Here is a 15,507-nt window from a genome sequence, read left to right as displayed (position 1 = left end):
ACCTGAAACAAATATGAGAGGTCATGGTCCTCTGTATTATGGTGGGGAACCTGAGGAACAGAAGGCTTGCTGTCTCCCACCAGCAGCTTGTGGTACAGCCATATCACAACTCATGTCCAGCCTTGTTCTGTCCCAGTCTAACAGCTTGTCTGCAGTTCTTCCTGCATTCAATTTGAACTGTAAGATCTTTTCCCCCCACAGATATTGAAAATATAACTAGAAGAGCACTTCTATTCATGTTAGGTTTGTGAAATCCTTTCTACCAAAACCGCTCAATTTCTTGCTTTAAACCACTTCATAATTTCCCATTTAAAGTTGCATAACTTTGCAATTATAGCAGCTGCTGTGCACAGCCAAGCTATTTTAATAATGAATCTATGTTCTGCTACACAGAAATGAAAGGCAGAGGACTTGAACAGATGGTTTGGACAGTGGCTTATATGGTTCTTGATTTTTGTCCCCTGAATTCAGCACAACCAAAGGCTGCATGTACCCTGAGTTTACAAAACACTTGTCTGCATGCCAGTTTAGGATCTCACACAGCAATTCCATATGCTATTAAAAAAGGAAAAAAAGCCCTAAACTGAATTTCCTCACCTCCCACCCCCATTTTCTTATACTTAATTTTTTTTTAATATATAGGAGCAGTTGTAGCTAGGGAAAAGGGGAGATTATAAACAGTCTGAGGGGCAGGAGCAGGAAGTCCTGATGTGGAAGATGCATCTTCCATGGGAGTGGGAAAAGGGGGGACAGTCTCCCAAGACCCCTACATAAATCTTGACAAGGCAGCTGGAAATGCTTGGGAATTCAGTTTGAGCTGCACACACAACTGAGTGTAACACATTTTCTCTTAGAGTGTTAACACCCAGTGGCAGGCTCTAAGGCAAACAGCTCATGACTGGTTCCTTTCTAACCTTTCTAACAGGGCAGGAATAATGCCCATACCAGTTTTAGTATTGTGGCCAGGCAGTTACTGAGGGCTTGACTACCCCCTTTGCCAGAGTAGGCTGCCCTCCTCTGCTGGATAGTTTCCATCCCTTATCCCAGCTGAAAGGGAGGCACTGAGCTAGGCTGCAGAAGGCTCACAGGGGACAGGCTTTCAGGACTGCCCTGCCAACATGTCCCTCACCTCTCAGTTCCCATCTGGAGGTGCCTCTTCAATGCAGATGATGTCCAGGCACCTGGCAAAGGTCTGAGAGTATCATCAAAAAGTTCTGAGGGTATCATCACATACAAAATCCAAAAGTCACAGCAGTTAACTTTAGTGTCTAGCACTCCCTACTGCATTCCATTAGTTGTAACTAATTCTTTACACTGTCAATTCACTGTATCCATCTGTCTGTGAAATGTCATTAGAGAAGGGGTATTCACCATCCCATCACCTTCTCCATCCAGGACAAAATGTGCCCATAGACTGCTGAAATGCCCAAGGTATAGGGCCAGGCTACATCTCTTCATTATATGACATGGCTGATGACTGAAATGTCTGGTTCTCCAGGACAGATGTCACCTGGGGAACTGAAACCACCTGGTGGGGGCTGGATAGGTCATCTGGGGAAATCTGGGGGGTTATACAAAGGCAAAAGGAAGAGAAGACAACCTTAGGACCTGACTCCCTGCCAGTTTGTGAGCTCACACATCATGACTCCTTGGTACTGGCTCCCTCAGAGCCTTTTCTTCAGTCTTTAATTAGAAAGTAACAGTGCTTTTGGAAACTCCAGAATGGCTGGAAAGCTCGTGACTGCTTCTGAGAAGTCCAGACCTGAAAGGTTGATTGTTTAAAGGTGAGCTGAGGTAAGGAGTGTATCTGAGCAGCCAAAGAGTTTGTTCTGGTGTTGGGTGGTGACCTGTGTGTTCCAGTTTTGGGAAGGGATGGTCCCTTGTACCTCTGTCTGTCCCTTGTACATGCTGAAGAGACTTTGCATTGAAGAAGACTGTGCACACAAAAGGCTGGAATTAGGGGTGCCCACAGGGCTGGAGCCAAGGGCCAGCTGCCCCTGCCCAAACAAGGTGTGCACAGCACACTGCAAAATCACTTTTGATACAACAGAGCTGCTACAACATCCACCCTAGAACCTCAGCCAAAGCACAAAGGAACCCTGATTACTAATGACCATACAGACAATTACTACATAAATTTGATGCGGTTTATTTCTATTATTCTGAGGGAATGCACATGGCAGAGGCCAACAGAGCAAACCCCACTGGAAGGGCTGTACCTGCTGTGGTGCACCTAGAGGTCTGCAAAGGTTTTCATGGCAATTGTTCCCAGAGGTCCAAGTTGTTATCTGCAGTTCAGTCTGTACCTGGATATATTTTATCTTCAGAAAATGAGAAGGGTTGTGTTTGACTCTGCTCCCACACTTCGGAGCCACAGAGCAGGTGGAGCTGGGCTCTGAGCACCTCCTGCTGCTCCCGCTGGGGTGCTCAGAGGTTCCTGCTCCTGCCTGGGCTCTGTCATTCCCTCAGCAGCTTCATGCTGTAAAGCTGAAGCAGGCAAAGAGATTGTGAGCAAATGCAAAAGTTGCTAGGAAATCGTTCTAGCAAGTTTTCTTCAGAGATGTGTTAAGGTTGGAGACGAAGGTCTCTTCAGTCTCAGCCTCCTCTTACTTTCTTGAGAATCTTTTCAAGACTCCCTCTGAGAAGAAGTCCTGCTGGGCTGCTGCAGCAGGGAGCTGAGAGGTGCAAGGACCACTGTTCATGTGTGCTGTGGTGCTGGGTGTGCTTTTAACCTCACTGATATTGCATCATGTAGCAATATTAGATGGGATTTGATTAGCTTTCCAGTGTGGTTCACAGGCTGAAATAAGAAACCTGATGTGGGTGGGAAGGGCAGCACATGGGCTGTGTCTGAGCCTGCCTTTGCTGCACTGTAAGTGAAGAGCTATGCTTCTCAGCTGGATCAGATCCATACCATGGATAACACAAGGCTGGGATCTATCACTAGGGCAAGTGCATCTTCTGTTTTGCGCAATTTCCCTGAGAACAGATGGCTGTGTTGGCTGCAAACCATCCATTATATAAAAATCAAAAATTATGCTGCAATGAAATAAAGCTACTCATCTGTGCTGCTGAATGGCTTTCAAACATCAACTATAAAGTAAACCAAAGATCTTTTAATGCTACTAGCACCCATGTTGCTCTCCAGCCATTGCAGAAAAGCAATCTATGTGCAAGGAAAGTACATTTGCCAGTGTGATGACATAAACAAGCCTAAGTCTTCATTATTTGCACTAAATTCCTGGTACTGCCTATTAAGCCAGTTTCTTCAAGCACCAGTGTATGTTCAATAATGACCTACTGCTTCCAAAGCTTAAGCCTCTATACTAATAAAATATGACTTTACCTGCTTGAAAAAATTACGTATGCATGTAAGTCTTGTTGACAAATACCCTATATAAAGCATCTACTGGAAAACAAAATACAGATTTGTGGCTAAACTGTCCCAATTTATTCATTAGAGTTGGATTCATTAATGCTCCTGTCACATCTTGCATGATGCTTCACATAATCTGTACTCCAAGAGCTTATTTTTAATCCTTTTCTGACGTACAGTGTAACGCAGAATCAAATCACACACAATGCTGCAATTGTGCTTTAATCACTGAGGAACTGGGGGAGGAAACATGCACATGCTGAGGGTAATGAATTGCACTGAGTGCAAGTAGGAACAGTGTTCATGCCATGAGTGAGTGAAAAAGGCAATTTTTAGTTGTGTTTTTTTTTTTTTTTTTTACACAGAGAAGGAAATGTAGTTTGTATGAGGCTCTCAGTCTGATTCTGGGGTTTTTTTTAAGCAACTAAACTGTATGCCCAACTGACACTGTCCTTGGGCACTAAAGTGACCTATTGCACAAATGACAGACTTACCCTGCTTGCATATAGATTCCTCATTAAACACTGATGCCTTGGTAAGGACAAAATAAATTTGTGCCAAGACTTAATACTGTTGTTTGACTCAGAGCTTAGTGCCAATCTCACTTTCTGAGTAACATGCTTGTACTGGAGGACTATTTTTAGACATGTTTAGTCACTGGGACTGTCCTACATGGGACTAAACTTTGTACCAGAATGTAAAACAGTAGCTCTTATGAACATCTATCTCCAGTAGATTTACATGGAGACATCTTGGAACAATATTTACAGCACTCAGAGGTCTTTTATTCAGTACCATTTGAATTCTGTTAACTAATGTTAAAAATGAACAGCTGCTAATGCAGTCACAGGTGGCTACTAAGGATTATCATTAGAAAGCCTCTGCAAAAAGTTTTGGGTTTTTTAAACTGTTTTTTCCATGGTACTTAGTAGATGGGCTGGGTACACCCATGACAAACACAGAAGGCTGACTATAACCTCTCCTGTTATATGCTCTCACGAGTGCTTTTGGTTAAAGGGTTATTTCCCTTGATGGCTCTGCCTCAGTGCACGTACATACATGATTATAAATGCAAATAGCACTTTGAAAGCAAACTGATTGCTTTTTGTGTGGTTCTTATAGGTATAAATTCGAAATTCATATGATTTTTCAGTCTAGAAATGTTGGCATTTCAGCTAAGCTTATACTGCTAAACACATGGATTAAAACTAATACAGCAAATTCCTCATTAAGATATTTTTTTTTCACACCCATCATATCCCATGAATACATTCTAAGAGAATCTTTTGAGGAACAAATCCTTTTTGAACGCAACAATGAAGAGCAACTAGAACTATATGTTGTCCACTTCTGGAAATTCTGCTTTACACTTTTTGCTCAGCTAAAAACTTTGCAAATGAGCATTTTATATTGCAAACTTCTAATTAAACTTCTGAAGAATTTGTAAAACAGCATCTAAAACTACTGGTGGGGACGGATAAAAGAGAATGCCATCTTCTGCTGAAGAACAACTGTATTTAGAAGGAACTTGCTATTCTTATAAAACTTTTAATAGGAAGAAGTGAATCAAATTGGTTAATTACCATTTTATGGTGGTAAAAGGGCAAATTACATGCCATCCATTTCTAAACTTCTAAATGTCTTCGGTGCTTTTAATTAAAGCTGCCATCTAGAAACTAAAGCAATTTTATGCAATTAGTTATTTATAGGTTACCACAATACACCACTCAAAATATGATTCCAGTGATTTGCAGTCTGTTGCCTTGTGATCTTTGTCATCTTTACTTCATTACTGTCTCAGTACTAGCTGCAAAATATTCAGTAGATCTTTGTGAGTTGGAACATGACTTCAATACTTGCACTTGAGTGTTGTTCTCTTTAGATGCAGAACAGTAGAGTTGGAACAAACAGCATTTTTAACTACTGAAGGTGAATGAAAATGTTCAGCTTACAGCCTGAGATATGATGACTGGGGTCTAATTAGTGCTGACATGGGTTAGCAGAAAAGTGAATAACTTATGAATTCAAATGAAGGTTGGATGAAATTTAGGAAAACTTGCTGCCCAAAAAGTTTGCAATGTTCTACAAGATTCCCAGACTCTGGAAATCATAGGTAGCCAAGACTACTGAACAGAAAAATAAAGAATAAATTTTGCTGAATTGAAAAATGACATGAGGTTGGGGTTTTTTTCCCATTCTGTGATGCCTATATGACAATGACTCGAGGCTGTAAATCACCCTGGGTAGTCTAATTCTTACTTTATATATTGCTAAGGAAACATCTCATCCCATTCTATGTTCCTTTTTGAATTGTATGGAAGGGTTGAAAAGGTCTTAGGAATTTATAGAATAGCAAAGATTCTGCAAAAATAGTATTGATCATTACCTGTGACAAAGAGGGGTTGTTTTTACAAAAGGCTGTATTAGGAACTTGGTGTGCATCCTACTGAAGGCAATAGGAATCTTCTAGCTGAGCAGGAGTAATCCTAAACAGGCCATTGACAAATGTAAAGGTTTAATTTGAGCAGTTGTTCTTACAGCTTTATTTACTTTAGAAAGTATCACTGAGGACAGTGAGTGACAAAACTGATTATTTCAGAACGCAAACTACTGGAGTGAACTCATCTTCAAAACCATGATTTTTAAAAGTAATATTTCCTTAGTAAAGTAATTGCAAGCAAAATGAATAAAACTACACTGCAGAACTGATTTTTAAATTAAGCTTTCATTTGTGTTGCTTTCTCATGGCCATGAATCTGAGTGAAAAAATTCTTTGCTACAGTTGTGTATAAGGCATTTTTATGCATGGGATTTAGAACTTAATCCAACCTTCTGCATTTCCCTAGTGCTTGCTTTGAGGTCACTGCATCTGTAGTGAGGTCACTGCACTGCATTCAATACTCTGTACTCAGTGTGCAGTCTGTAATTTCTTGAGGCATTGACTGTACACATGGCTCACACAGACAGTGTGTGCATCTGTCTTCTAGTTCTAGCGTCTCGTCTGGACCCAAGAGTCAAAAAGTGGACACTGAAGGACCTTAGATATTTAAATCTTTTGATTCAGTCCTTGAGCTTTCAAATGCTGTAAATCACTTCTGATGTTTACAGTGCAATCATTGGAGGAACTTTTTTTGACAAAAGTTATGCAGTTGCATTTCTATCACAGTTGTCCTGTGTGAATGCTCTGAGTTGGTCACAAATACAAGGTAATTGAAATCAGATGTTAATTGGACACTTTCTTAGTGTGCTGACTGGGAGACACTGTAGCTCAGCAAAAATGTGGTAACTTGATTGTCTCAGCCTCTCCCTGTCTCTGTCAATTAAGCTTAATAAGTCCAATCTATTTACATGTCTAAAGCTCACTGATTTCAGAAGGGCAAAGTAGGTAAGTGTTTAATGGTGTTGATTCAAGCATTGGCTTTGCAGTGCTAAGTACAACAACTCCCAGGTATTTTTGTTCATTTGAGTGCTTCTTACTGCTCCAATACTCAGTGACTAATCTAGTTAAAATCAGTACACTATCCCCTCCTGCCTTATCATAAATACCAATCAGATTGTTTAAATGATAGTGTTGGTGACTAGATGTGCCATAAATATTTTTTTCTTAAAAAAAATGCCCAAACCCACCAAACAGAATTCCCCACCCCAAAACTGAAATCTGTTACTTGGTAAAGTTGAAGTGATTGGAATTCAGTCAATGATTAATATCTTGTGTAGTTACTTCTTCATTTTCAGTATCTTCCTGTGTAATAAATGTGTTCAGCTTGTCACAGATCTTATTTTACGTCCCCACCTTGTATCATTTCACATTCTGCTTAAGTACTTGGTCATCTATTACATGACTCATTAGTCTGAGATCTCTACAGAATTAAAGAAAGTTGCAATAAAAATAATATATTGAAGTTCAAATTTCAACTACATCAGCCATGCATGTTCAAAAGCATCTTTCAAAGTCAGCTCAACATATAATAGTGCAAGATTAATGTTCATTAAGCCCCATCTCTAGTCCTTCACAGAGAGTTGGGAACAAACTGAACAAAGCTGCATGTGTTTGTTACCTGCAAAATGAAACTTGTGGAAAGATCAAACCATAATTGATTAGTGTGACTTCATGACGTTTTCCTGTCTGGCATTTAATTCCTGGTCACTAGGCAAAGGCAGTTTTGCCAAATAAAGATAATGAAAAATAGAAGTTGATGAAAGACTTAAATCATAACAATCTAGGACTGTCCTCAAACCTCCCTGTACGGCCAACGAAGTAGAAAAATAGGTACTAGTTCAGAAAAGTTAAAACACCATTTGAAACAACTTTCATTCAGAAAAGTTAATAAGCAAGAGAATTTGAATTTCCATCTATTAACATACTTCTGAGGATGTTACCAAACAGGATTAAGTTTCTTAAGTGTTGCACAGTAGGTATTTCTTATCATTTTTGCAAATGGATAAACTCAGTCCTCTAGATAAGCTCTTTTTCAGAGTCACCGGCAGCCAGTAGCAAAAATTAGAGTACAAATTTTAAGACGTAACTAACCAAGGTCAGACAGCCCCTAAATGGAGATCTTTTTTAGATATTACCTTTCTATCAAGTAAGAGGGAAACTTATTTTATAGTTATAATGGGAAAAAAAGAATACTCAGTACAAAAATAAGAAGGCAAATTGAGTAAAAAAGCTAAAAATGTTTCTATATCAGATAAAAAAATACTTGTCTGGTCATGGAGCAATGCAAGTGTTTATATTTAATCATATCTTAGCAATTACTCTGGTTTTGTCTGCATTATCAGGTACATTATCATTACACTATAAATATCTCAGAGGTAAGAAATTAGAAGCAATTCATTTATTTCTGTGGTCAAATACTATATAACATGTGTCTGTGTGTCCAAGGATTTTTAAACATAGTTAAGAAATATTTGTCAAAATTTCCTGCCTCCTGGAAAAAATTGTTTTGTGTACATTATTTGAATGTTATTTCCATAGAAATGTGACATCTGACTTGACAATTATTCCAAGAACAAGTTAAATAAGTGACCCTAAAGAATCTCTAAAACTGTATTTAAGTATGTGAGGCACTTAGGTTTCTTCATAGATCTACAGGTACCAGGCAAATACTTCCTACTACTTTCCAAGGTTATTCAACCTCTCATAGTTTAGAGGAAAACAAGGACAAGTACCTACAAGGCTGTTATGATAATACACTGATCACACTGTGCTGGTGATGAGAGGTTCTGTACAAAAGGGGCATGTGACAATCCCCACTTCCTCAAGATTAAAATACGAAAAATGACATATCTGACCATTTCAAACTGATATAATTTAGAGTAGCTGCATAAATCCAAAGCAGCTGGGAGTCATTACCTGAATTTGCCAATATAGGAGTCATTGTCTGCTGACAGTTTATTTTTTAGTAATTGCTGGCTGCCCCAGAACTCCTGACTTGTACTTTTATTTCTCTTAATTTCCTTATGACCAGAACCTTCTGTTAAGGAAGTCAGCTATACATAGGTAAATAGCATATCACAAATTTTCCTCACTATATTTCCCCAATAAGAAAATAAGATGCAACAACTACTTGTATTGTAATTGGCTATAATCAATTGTAATAAGCAATAAAACATTGATCACTTTCACAGAATCACACTTTCCTGATAAAGGATCTGAAATGCTTTGTCTTCTACTATTTTTAGAATTGATTCACTACGTTAATTAGCTGCCTGAAGATTAACATTTATTTGTACTTACCTCACACTTACCTTCTATCATTAAAGACATGTTAAAGTCACTCTATAATTACAATGTGTCTCTTGCTAAGCCTTAGAACAGGATTATTTGCTTGTCTTAGAGGTATTTCTGCCTGGATATACATTCTAATTTCCTCCTGATATAGGGCCTTCCTTTATTAGCTCACGAAAAATAATCAAAGCCCTTCCTTAGAGCCAGTGCTGAGGTGGAGCAGTGTGCTGTGGGGGAAGCAAGCTAACAGCCCACGCAGGGCTCTGCCTTGGGAGCTGCTCAGTACCCTTTGTTCCAGGGATTTCAGTGGGAGTTGAGGGTGATCAGCTACTTTAGAGCACCAAATCCAGAGACTTTATCACAGTTCTAATGCACACCGCAAGGGGATTAATTGTGGCTTTGGTGGGGATTCAAGGCTTCACATGCATTTTGCCTGCGACAATACTGGATGTACTCTGACAGGGAGGCTGCAGCAAAATGCTTATTTCATGTGCAGCAGGGGAGATGCTCATCTTGTGCAAAATGTGTTTAATAAGGAAGGACAAACTAGAGTTCCAAATAAACTTGATTTTGCTGGCTGTCTGATCTGAACAGCCATCACATAATGTGTATGAGTAGCTCTGCTAATATTACAAGGCTCACCTGAATGCATAAAATCTAAAAAAATGGACTTTGAAACCATGCAATTTGCTTAAAAATGAAATATAATTAAATGCTGCCACCTCGCAATTGAAAGGCAATAAAAGAGGAGTTTTATCACACAGGGCAAAAGTATTCAGAGCCTGCTGCCCCTGCTGCTTCCTCATGAAGGACCTTATAGATGTGAGCAACTTTTATGAAATTATTTTGGTTGCTAATTGTTGGTTAAATCATTGCCACAGACCCATCTTTGTACATCCAGTTGAATCTGAGTTCCTAAATGATGGAAGGAAATGACAGATGACCAACACTAAGTACTTCAGATATGATCTCTTCTTACCTCTTGGGCTGTTGAGAGAGGCCTCGGATGCTTTTCCACCATCCCCACAGTGACTCTGGTCAAATGGAAGGCACTGATCACCTGTTCCTGCCACCACATCTGCATTTTTGGCCAGATCCTTTGTTTCAGTGAGAGATTTTGCTTTGTAGACCTTCCTGGTGTTGGTATCTGATAAATAAAGGGATTCTGACACTGGATCAATGGCCAAGTAATATTTATGTGCAGGGCTTGTACTAAAAGAGAAGAAAAGATCATCAAAGTCAAGTGGTTTTTCTTGTACATCTCTGTGGCAGCATAACGTTTGTATTCTGCTTGTCTAAAGACATCTGCTCTGTGATTTGGAGAGGACAGAGACATAAGTGAGAGTAGCTTTAATGTAGCTCATGTAAAGCACCACTAATGAGAAGAAGGAACTTGTCCTGGCTGCAGAGCCTGACCAGTCAGCTATGGGTCAGTGATCTGGTGCAGAGACTGGTATTGGGGCAATTAGACTGTCCATTAGTACCAAACCATTCAGGATGAAGCTAACTGGAGTGACTTCATCTTAGTTATTACTATCAAAAGGAAGGTCATTTTTCTATATCTGATAAGTCCTAGTACCCTTGGCAGTGACAACAAATCCATGAGTTGCAGTAAAGTGAATCACAGACTGTTCTGCATGGGCACAAATACCCACTCTTGGTTATTTTTATCTGTTTCTAAACCTTAGGAAATATGAAGGTGTGAAATATGGTGCCTTAATTCATGCCGACTGTATTGTCAGGAGGAAGGCAGAAGGCCAAGTACTGTCAGTGCAACTAGGCATGAATTAATGCACCATAATTCATGTGCTGTCGGTGTCTTATTGAGATTATAAAATGTTATTAAAAAAAATATTTACATATGTTAATTAAATGGTGAGGGTCATAAATTCTAATTGGAGAACTGAGCTGCATCTTATTATCCAATAAGACTTCTGTTTCTTTTTCAGTGCAAAGTTAATTTCCAGTTTGAGGGAATTGTCTAAGTACATGGCATACCACCCTAGTGTCCTGAGCCTGCTGAGCCTGCAGCAGAGCCTAACTGAAAATCCAGGTAGGTGGAGGTACTTTTAATCACACAGTTGCTTACTGAAATGGTGGGAGATAGGCACAGGCTGAACATTTAGGTGCTCAGACACTATTTTCACATTGTCATATTTCTCTGATGGGGAGGAGGAGATTTTGATTTCTGACAAGTGGCTGGGCTCTACATGGGACTCTCCTGCTATGTAGATTAAATAGATTGTCAAAAATATTTTTTTTATTAAGAGATCTTTTATTAACATTGGTACAATTAAAACTAACGCTTAAGATTGCTGCAAAGAAGTTGTGAAATGAGTTTCTCCTCTCATCTTTGCCAGTTCTGTTTGTGGTGGGTTTGACAACACTTGGTGATATTCCCACAGCTGGGGAACAGATGTGAAACCCAGTCCAAGGAACCACAGGGAATAAGAAGGCAGTGGTATGATGAAAGATGAGTAAGAGGATGAGCTAAAAGCAATTAATGCCAAAGTACATATCACCAGTATTATAAAATTTTGTTTGTTGAAAACATTGAGAATCATTTATGCTCTCTGGAGTGGGGTCAGGACAGACTGGCAGACAAAGGACGAACTTTAAATAACACTCCTTCATGAAAAAAGTTGCAAGGAGAATTCTAGATTTAAAAAAAGCCATGTTCAGCATGCAGAAACTGCAGAGAACCAGGGGTCACTATGTACTCTCCTTGTAGACACATTTTCTGTCATCCTTGTCATTACATTTAATAGACCAGCTGTTAGAAAACTCTGCATGTTTATGCTAAAAGCCTTGCATACTAAAATATTTAAATTTAAAGAGTATTAGTAAAAAACAGAGTAGAAAAAAACTTGCTATTTTTGCAGGAGTTTGTAATCAGATCTAAATCTGAGTTGATTTAAATTAGCCTATTAAAAACTATATCAAGTAGTCTAGGATTTACAGTGACTCTTTCCAGAAGAAGTTATTACTACTCTGTACTTTTTTTCCTATAACCTCAACGACTTGTTGCCAATTTTACCAGTTATTAAACAGCTTTTTTATATCTTATTAAAATTCTGATGACAACAAAAACAAATGGGACAAGTTGTTTTTAAACAGTCAAAAATAATATCAGTGGTAGTCTCTGTTTACTGGTCTCCAAACGCACCCTTTTTACACAGTATTTTCTTTTACCTGGTAAAATAAACCCCTTTTCCCCTGCTCTTTTGAAGACTGAAAGTTGTGTAGAGAAGCTGGATTTTGCAGCCTTTTCCTGCCTGCAGTCATGAGCCTCTGACATATTTGAGATGTTGTTTCTACATGTTTCTTTGAGCAGCCTAGAAATTTCCACCATGACTATGACCATCGCAGCCTCAAGAGAATGGCATACAGTAGGACTGTTGAGTACTCCCCTATAAACTCAAAAACTACATTAAATTCAGGTGATTTCCTCCAGTTTTCTATAAATTTCACTTGGACAATACTGACAGAGACAATTATAATTAATAGGACTGTGGTACTTAAGCATCGTCACGACTTGATTTAATTAAGGTTTAAGCTCATCTCAAGAAACTGTTACTAGTGAACAGGTATTTAAAAACATCTGCTTTACAAAAGAAATCTCTAAATGTAAAAGCTGATTCATGTTCTGAAAGCATTATAAAGTAAATAAGTTCATTTTGCTTTTCTTGTTTTTCCTTTAGTTTACAAAGATACTGGTCAGTTTAAAGCAAATGGAAATAACCGATTGGTTAAAAAATAGAACCTTGCACTACTCACCTAGGAATTATTCTTTCTTTCTTGTTTTTTTTTTTAATACATGAGATGTGACATAATCTGGTAAATAATCTGTATTATTCAATAGCATTCTTGTGGCTCAAACCAGCAATTCCAGCCTGTACTCTCATCTTGCACAGCTCAGTCCACACTATGCTTCCTACTATGCCATGAAGCTATTGGCTTACATTCTACTAGTGCTGGTTTATTTATCTCATTTAACTACTGGAATGCTAAGAAGTTTGTTTCTAAGGAGACAGAGCACTTTGCTGTCTCTTTCTAGCATGCAACATCACTTCTGCAGCTGGATTGTTGTAACCAACTCCCTCACCGTCTGTTGCAGAAAGCCTAATGTGTAACATTTGTTCCTTTAAAGAAATCCCTACATTGCAATGCTAAAATGCCAGCTGGTAAGGTGGAAAGCCACTTGCTTTGTCTTCAGCTGGAGCAGCAAGGACTGAGCTGTGACACAGCATCCTCAGTTCTGGACTCTACTGTGCACACTCTCTAACTGGCAGATTTTAGAGCTCGTAGTACCCTAGAACTGCTAAAGCACAGTCCTCCTGTGTGTCTCTGAAGCCTTTTCAACTATTTCTTTGTTGCTGAAACTCCAGTTTCCTTGGTTGGCTATATGTGTTATCATTCAAACACCATGTGAAATGAGTATGACAGCTGTGAAATGCACTCCCAGCGTTCAGGCTTAAACCTCTCCATCTCTGGTTTTTAGAGGGAGAAACTTCATTCCTTCAAAGGGAAGAAATTGACCCTGCTGTAGTATAAACAAAGGTGAATTTGATTAACATTTGTACTTAGTAACATTTACATTTATTAGATTCAGAGTGTTTCTCTATATCCAGACTTCTAAAAGGACTTTTGTAAGACTGTTTCCTTGAACATGGTTCACATATCACTGTTACTGTATTTTACTTACCTGTGTCTTGTGTCTCTATTCCTAGAAAGACAGATAGGTTCAGATTTAAAAAAGAAAAAGAAAAAAGAAGCGTTAGTCTTTGACAGAATTGTACTCTTTGCCTGACTGCTCAGAGAGCTGTATCCCACTAACCATTGTTTATCCTGTTACTTGGTATTATTTCTTTCTCTCAAACTGTTTCCTTTCCACCGCCTGCACATTGCCAAGTTAAATCTGAACAATCAACACAGAGCATCATCACCAGCAGCGTTAGCTAGGTGGAGATCCATGGGTGTCAAGAAAGAGAAATTTCATGTATTAATGTCCAAACATCTTTCCTGCCTTCCCCTCTGGTCCTCAAAGGGAATGGGAAGCTGGAGTCTTAATTACAGAGGAGTCATTAATGGCAGCACAGGCTTAGCCTGCGGCACATCAGACAGCAGTGCCAGGTTTGCCCTTTGCTTAAACTCAGCCACATCCTCTGCTACATGAGGAACAATATAATTGTATTAATTTTAAACATGGCAAGTCTATCTTCAGGCCCAGTGCTGTGACTTGACACAATACTCTGCATGTTTGCTGTTGAATTATGGAGTTTTCTTCAAAAATATACTTCATGCAACATTTTAATTTCTGGAGAAAATCTATGACAAACCACAGGACGAAAAATCATCTCTATTAATTCTGCAGTTTGCATTAATTCATTACACAAGACCTGTTCTAAAGGCTACTTAAGATGTCCTTTTTAACCAATGACTTTAATGTAAACACAAGTTGATGACAGTTGATGAGACACATGGTCACAAGGCAAATAGATATAGCTGCACAAATCCCAAGGGATAAAAGCTCACCATAGTTTTCATAGGCATATAACAACCAGGATTATGTACACTAGTTGGAGAAAGCTAATTATTTTTTTACCTTAATTCTAATATGCCAATCGAGTTCCCAGAGGGAAAGATCCGTCTGACGTAATTGAAGTCCCCAATATACACACTGCCATCAGGCCCAGAAGCAAGTGCAACTGGGGCAAAGAGTTTGCTGTTGAGTGCAAGGCCATTGCAGTTGGAGCAAGAGACACTTCTCTGGTGTCCATTGCCCATCACAGTGGAGATGACTGGTGGCTGCTGGGAAATGAACATGTTTTCCCCATTTCCTTTGTGTACAATTCCTATGGAGAGGGGAGGGAAGAAAACAGTGACAAAACCCAACAAATGTATAGCATTTAAACTATTCTGCAGTTTTGGATTACAAAATTCTCTAGAAAACCAGATTACCAAAATAGCAACAAACATCTGAGCTTTTAAAAACTGTCATGGGGTTCCAGTAATCTCTTCCAATTTTGTTCATTCCAAGCTTCACTGTCACCATTTTGTTCATTAGTGGCTAGTGGCTATTTTAAAACCCAACATCATGAGGAGAACTCATGGTTGGTTAATGCTCTAACAAATTGACTGTTAATTGCAGTGCTATCTGATTTCTTGGGGATTACTACTTTAATATTCATTTTATTCATAAATTTTTATTAGGTAGCAAAGGAATTTCTTAGGCAGTTTGAATATTTAATTAAAGGAGATTAATAGCAGGACTACTATGCATTTTTCACAAAAGAGCACCGAGTGGCAGTACAAAATCAATATTCAAATTTAACTGCAAGTCCTTCATGGTATGTGAAAATGGTGCCAAGAGCAGTAAAGCCAAGTTAAGAGTCAAGGA

General features: G+C 38.9%; 1 protein-coding gene across 1 annotated transcript in view; it reads right to left on the bottom strand.

Moving 5' to 3' along the window:
* The window catches only part of TENM1 (teneurin transmembrane protein 1), a gene marked incomplete at its 5' end in the record, with an annotated part of 98,473 nt that overhangs the window by 45,644 nt on the left and 37,322 nt on the right, over nt 1-15,507 (bottom strand). Inside the window, 3 exons of the mRNA XM_009080228.1 lie at nt 10,087-10,319; nt 13,813-13,833; nt 14,713-14,962. Of these exons, the coding sequence (XP_009078476.1) occupies nt 10,087-10,319; nt 13,813-13,833; nt 14,713-14,962 (504 nt within the window). The remainder of the gene's footprint in view (nt 1-10,086; nt 10,320-13,812; nt 13,834-14,712; nt 14,963-15,507) is intronic.

Source organism: Acanthisitta chloris, unplaced genomic scaffold, assembly GCF_000695815.1.
Source record: "Acanthisitta chloris isolate BGI_N310 unplaced genomic scaffold, ASM69581v1 scaffold13758, whole genome shotgun sequence".
Classification (NCBI taxonomy): domain Eukaryota; kingdom Metazoa; phylum Chordata; class Aves; order Passeriformes; family Acanthisittidae; genus Acanthisitta; species Acanthisitta chloris.
This window is presented reverse-complemented; position numbering and strand designations above follow the sequence as displayed.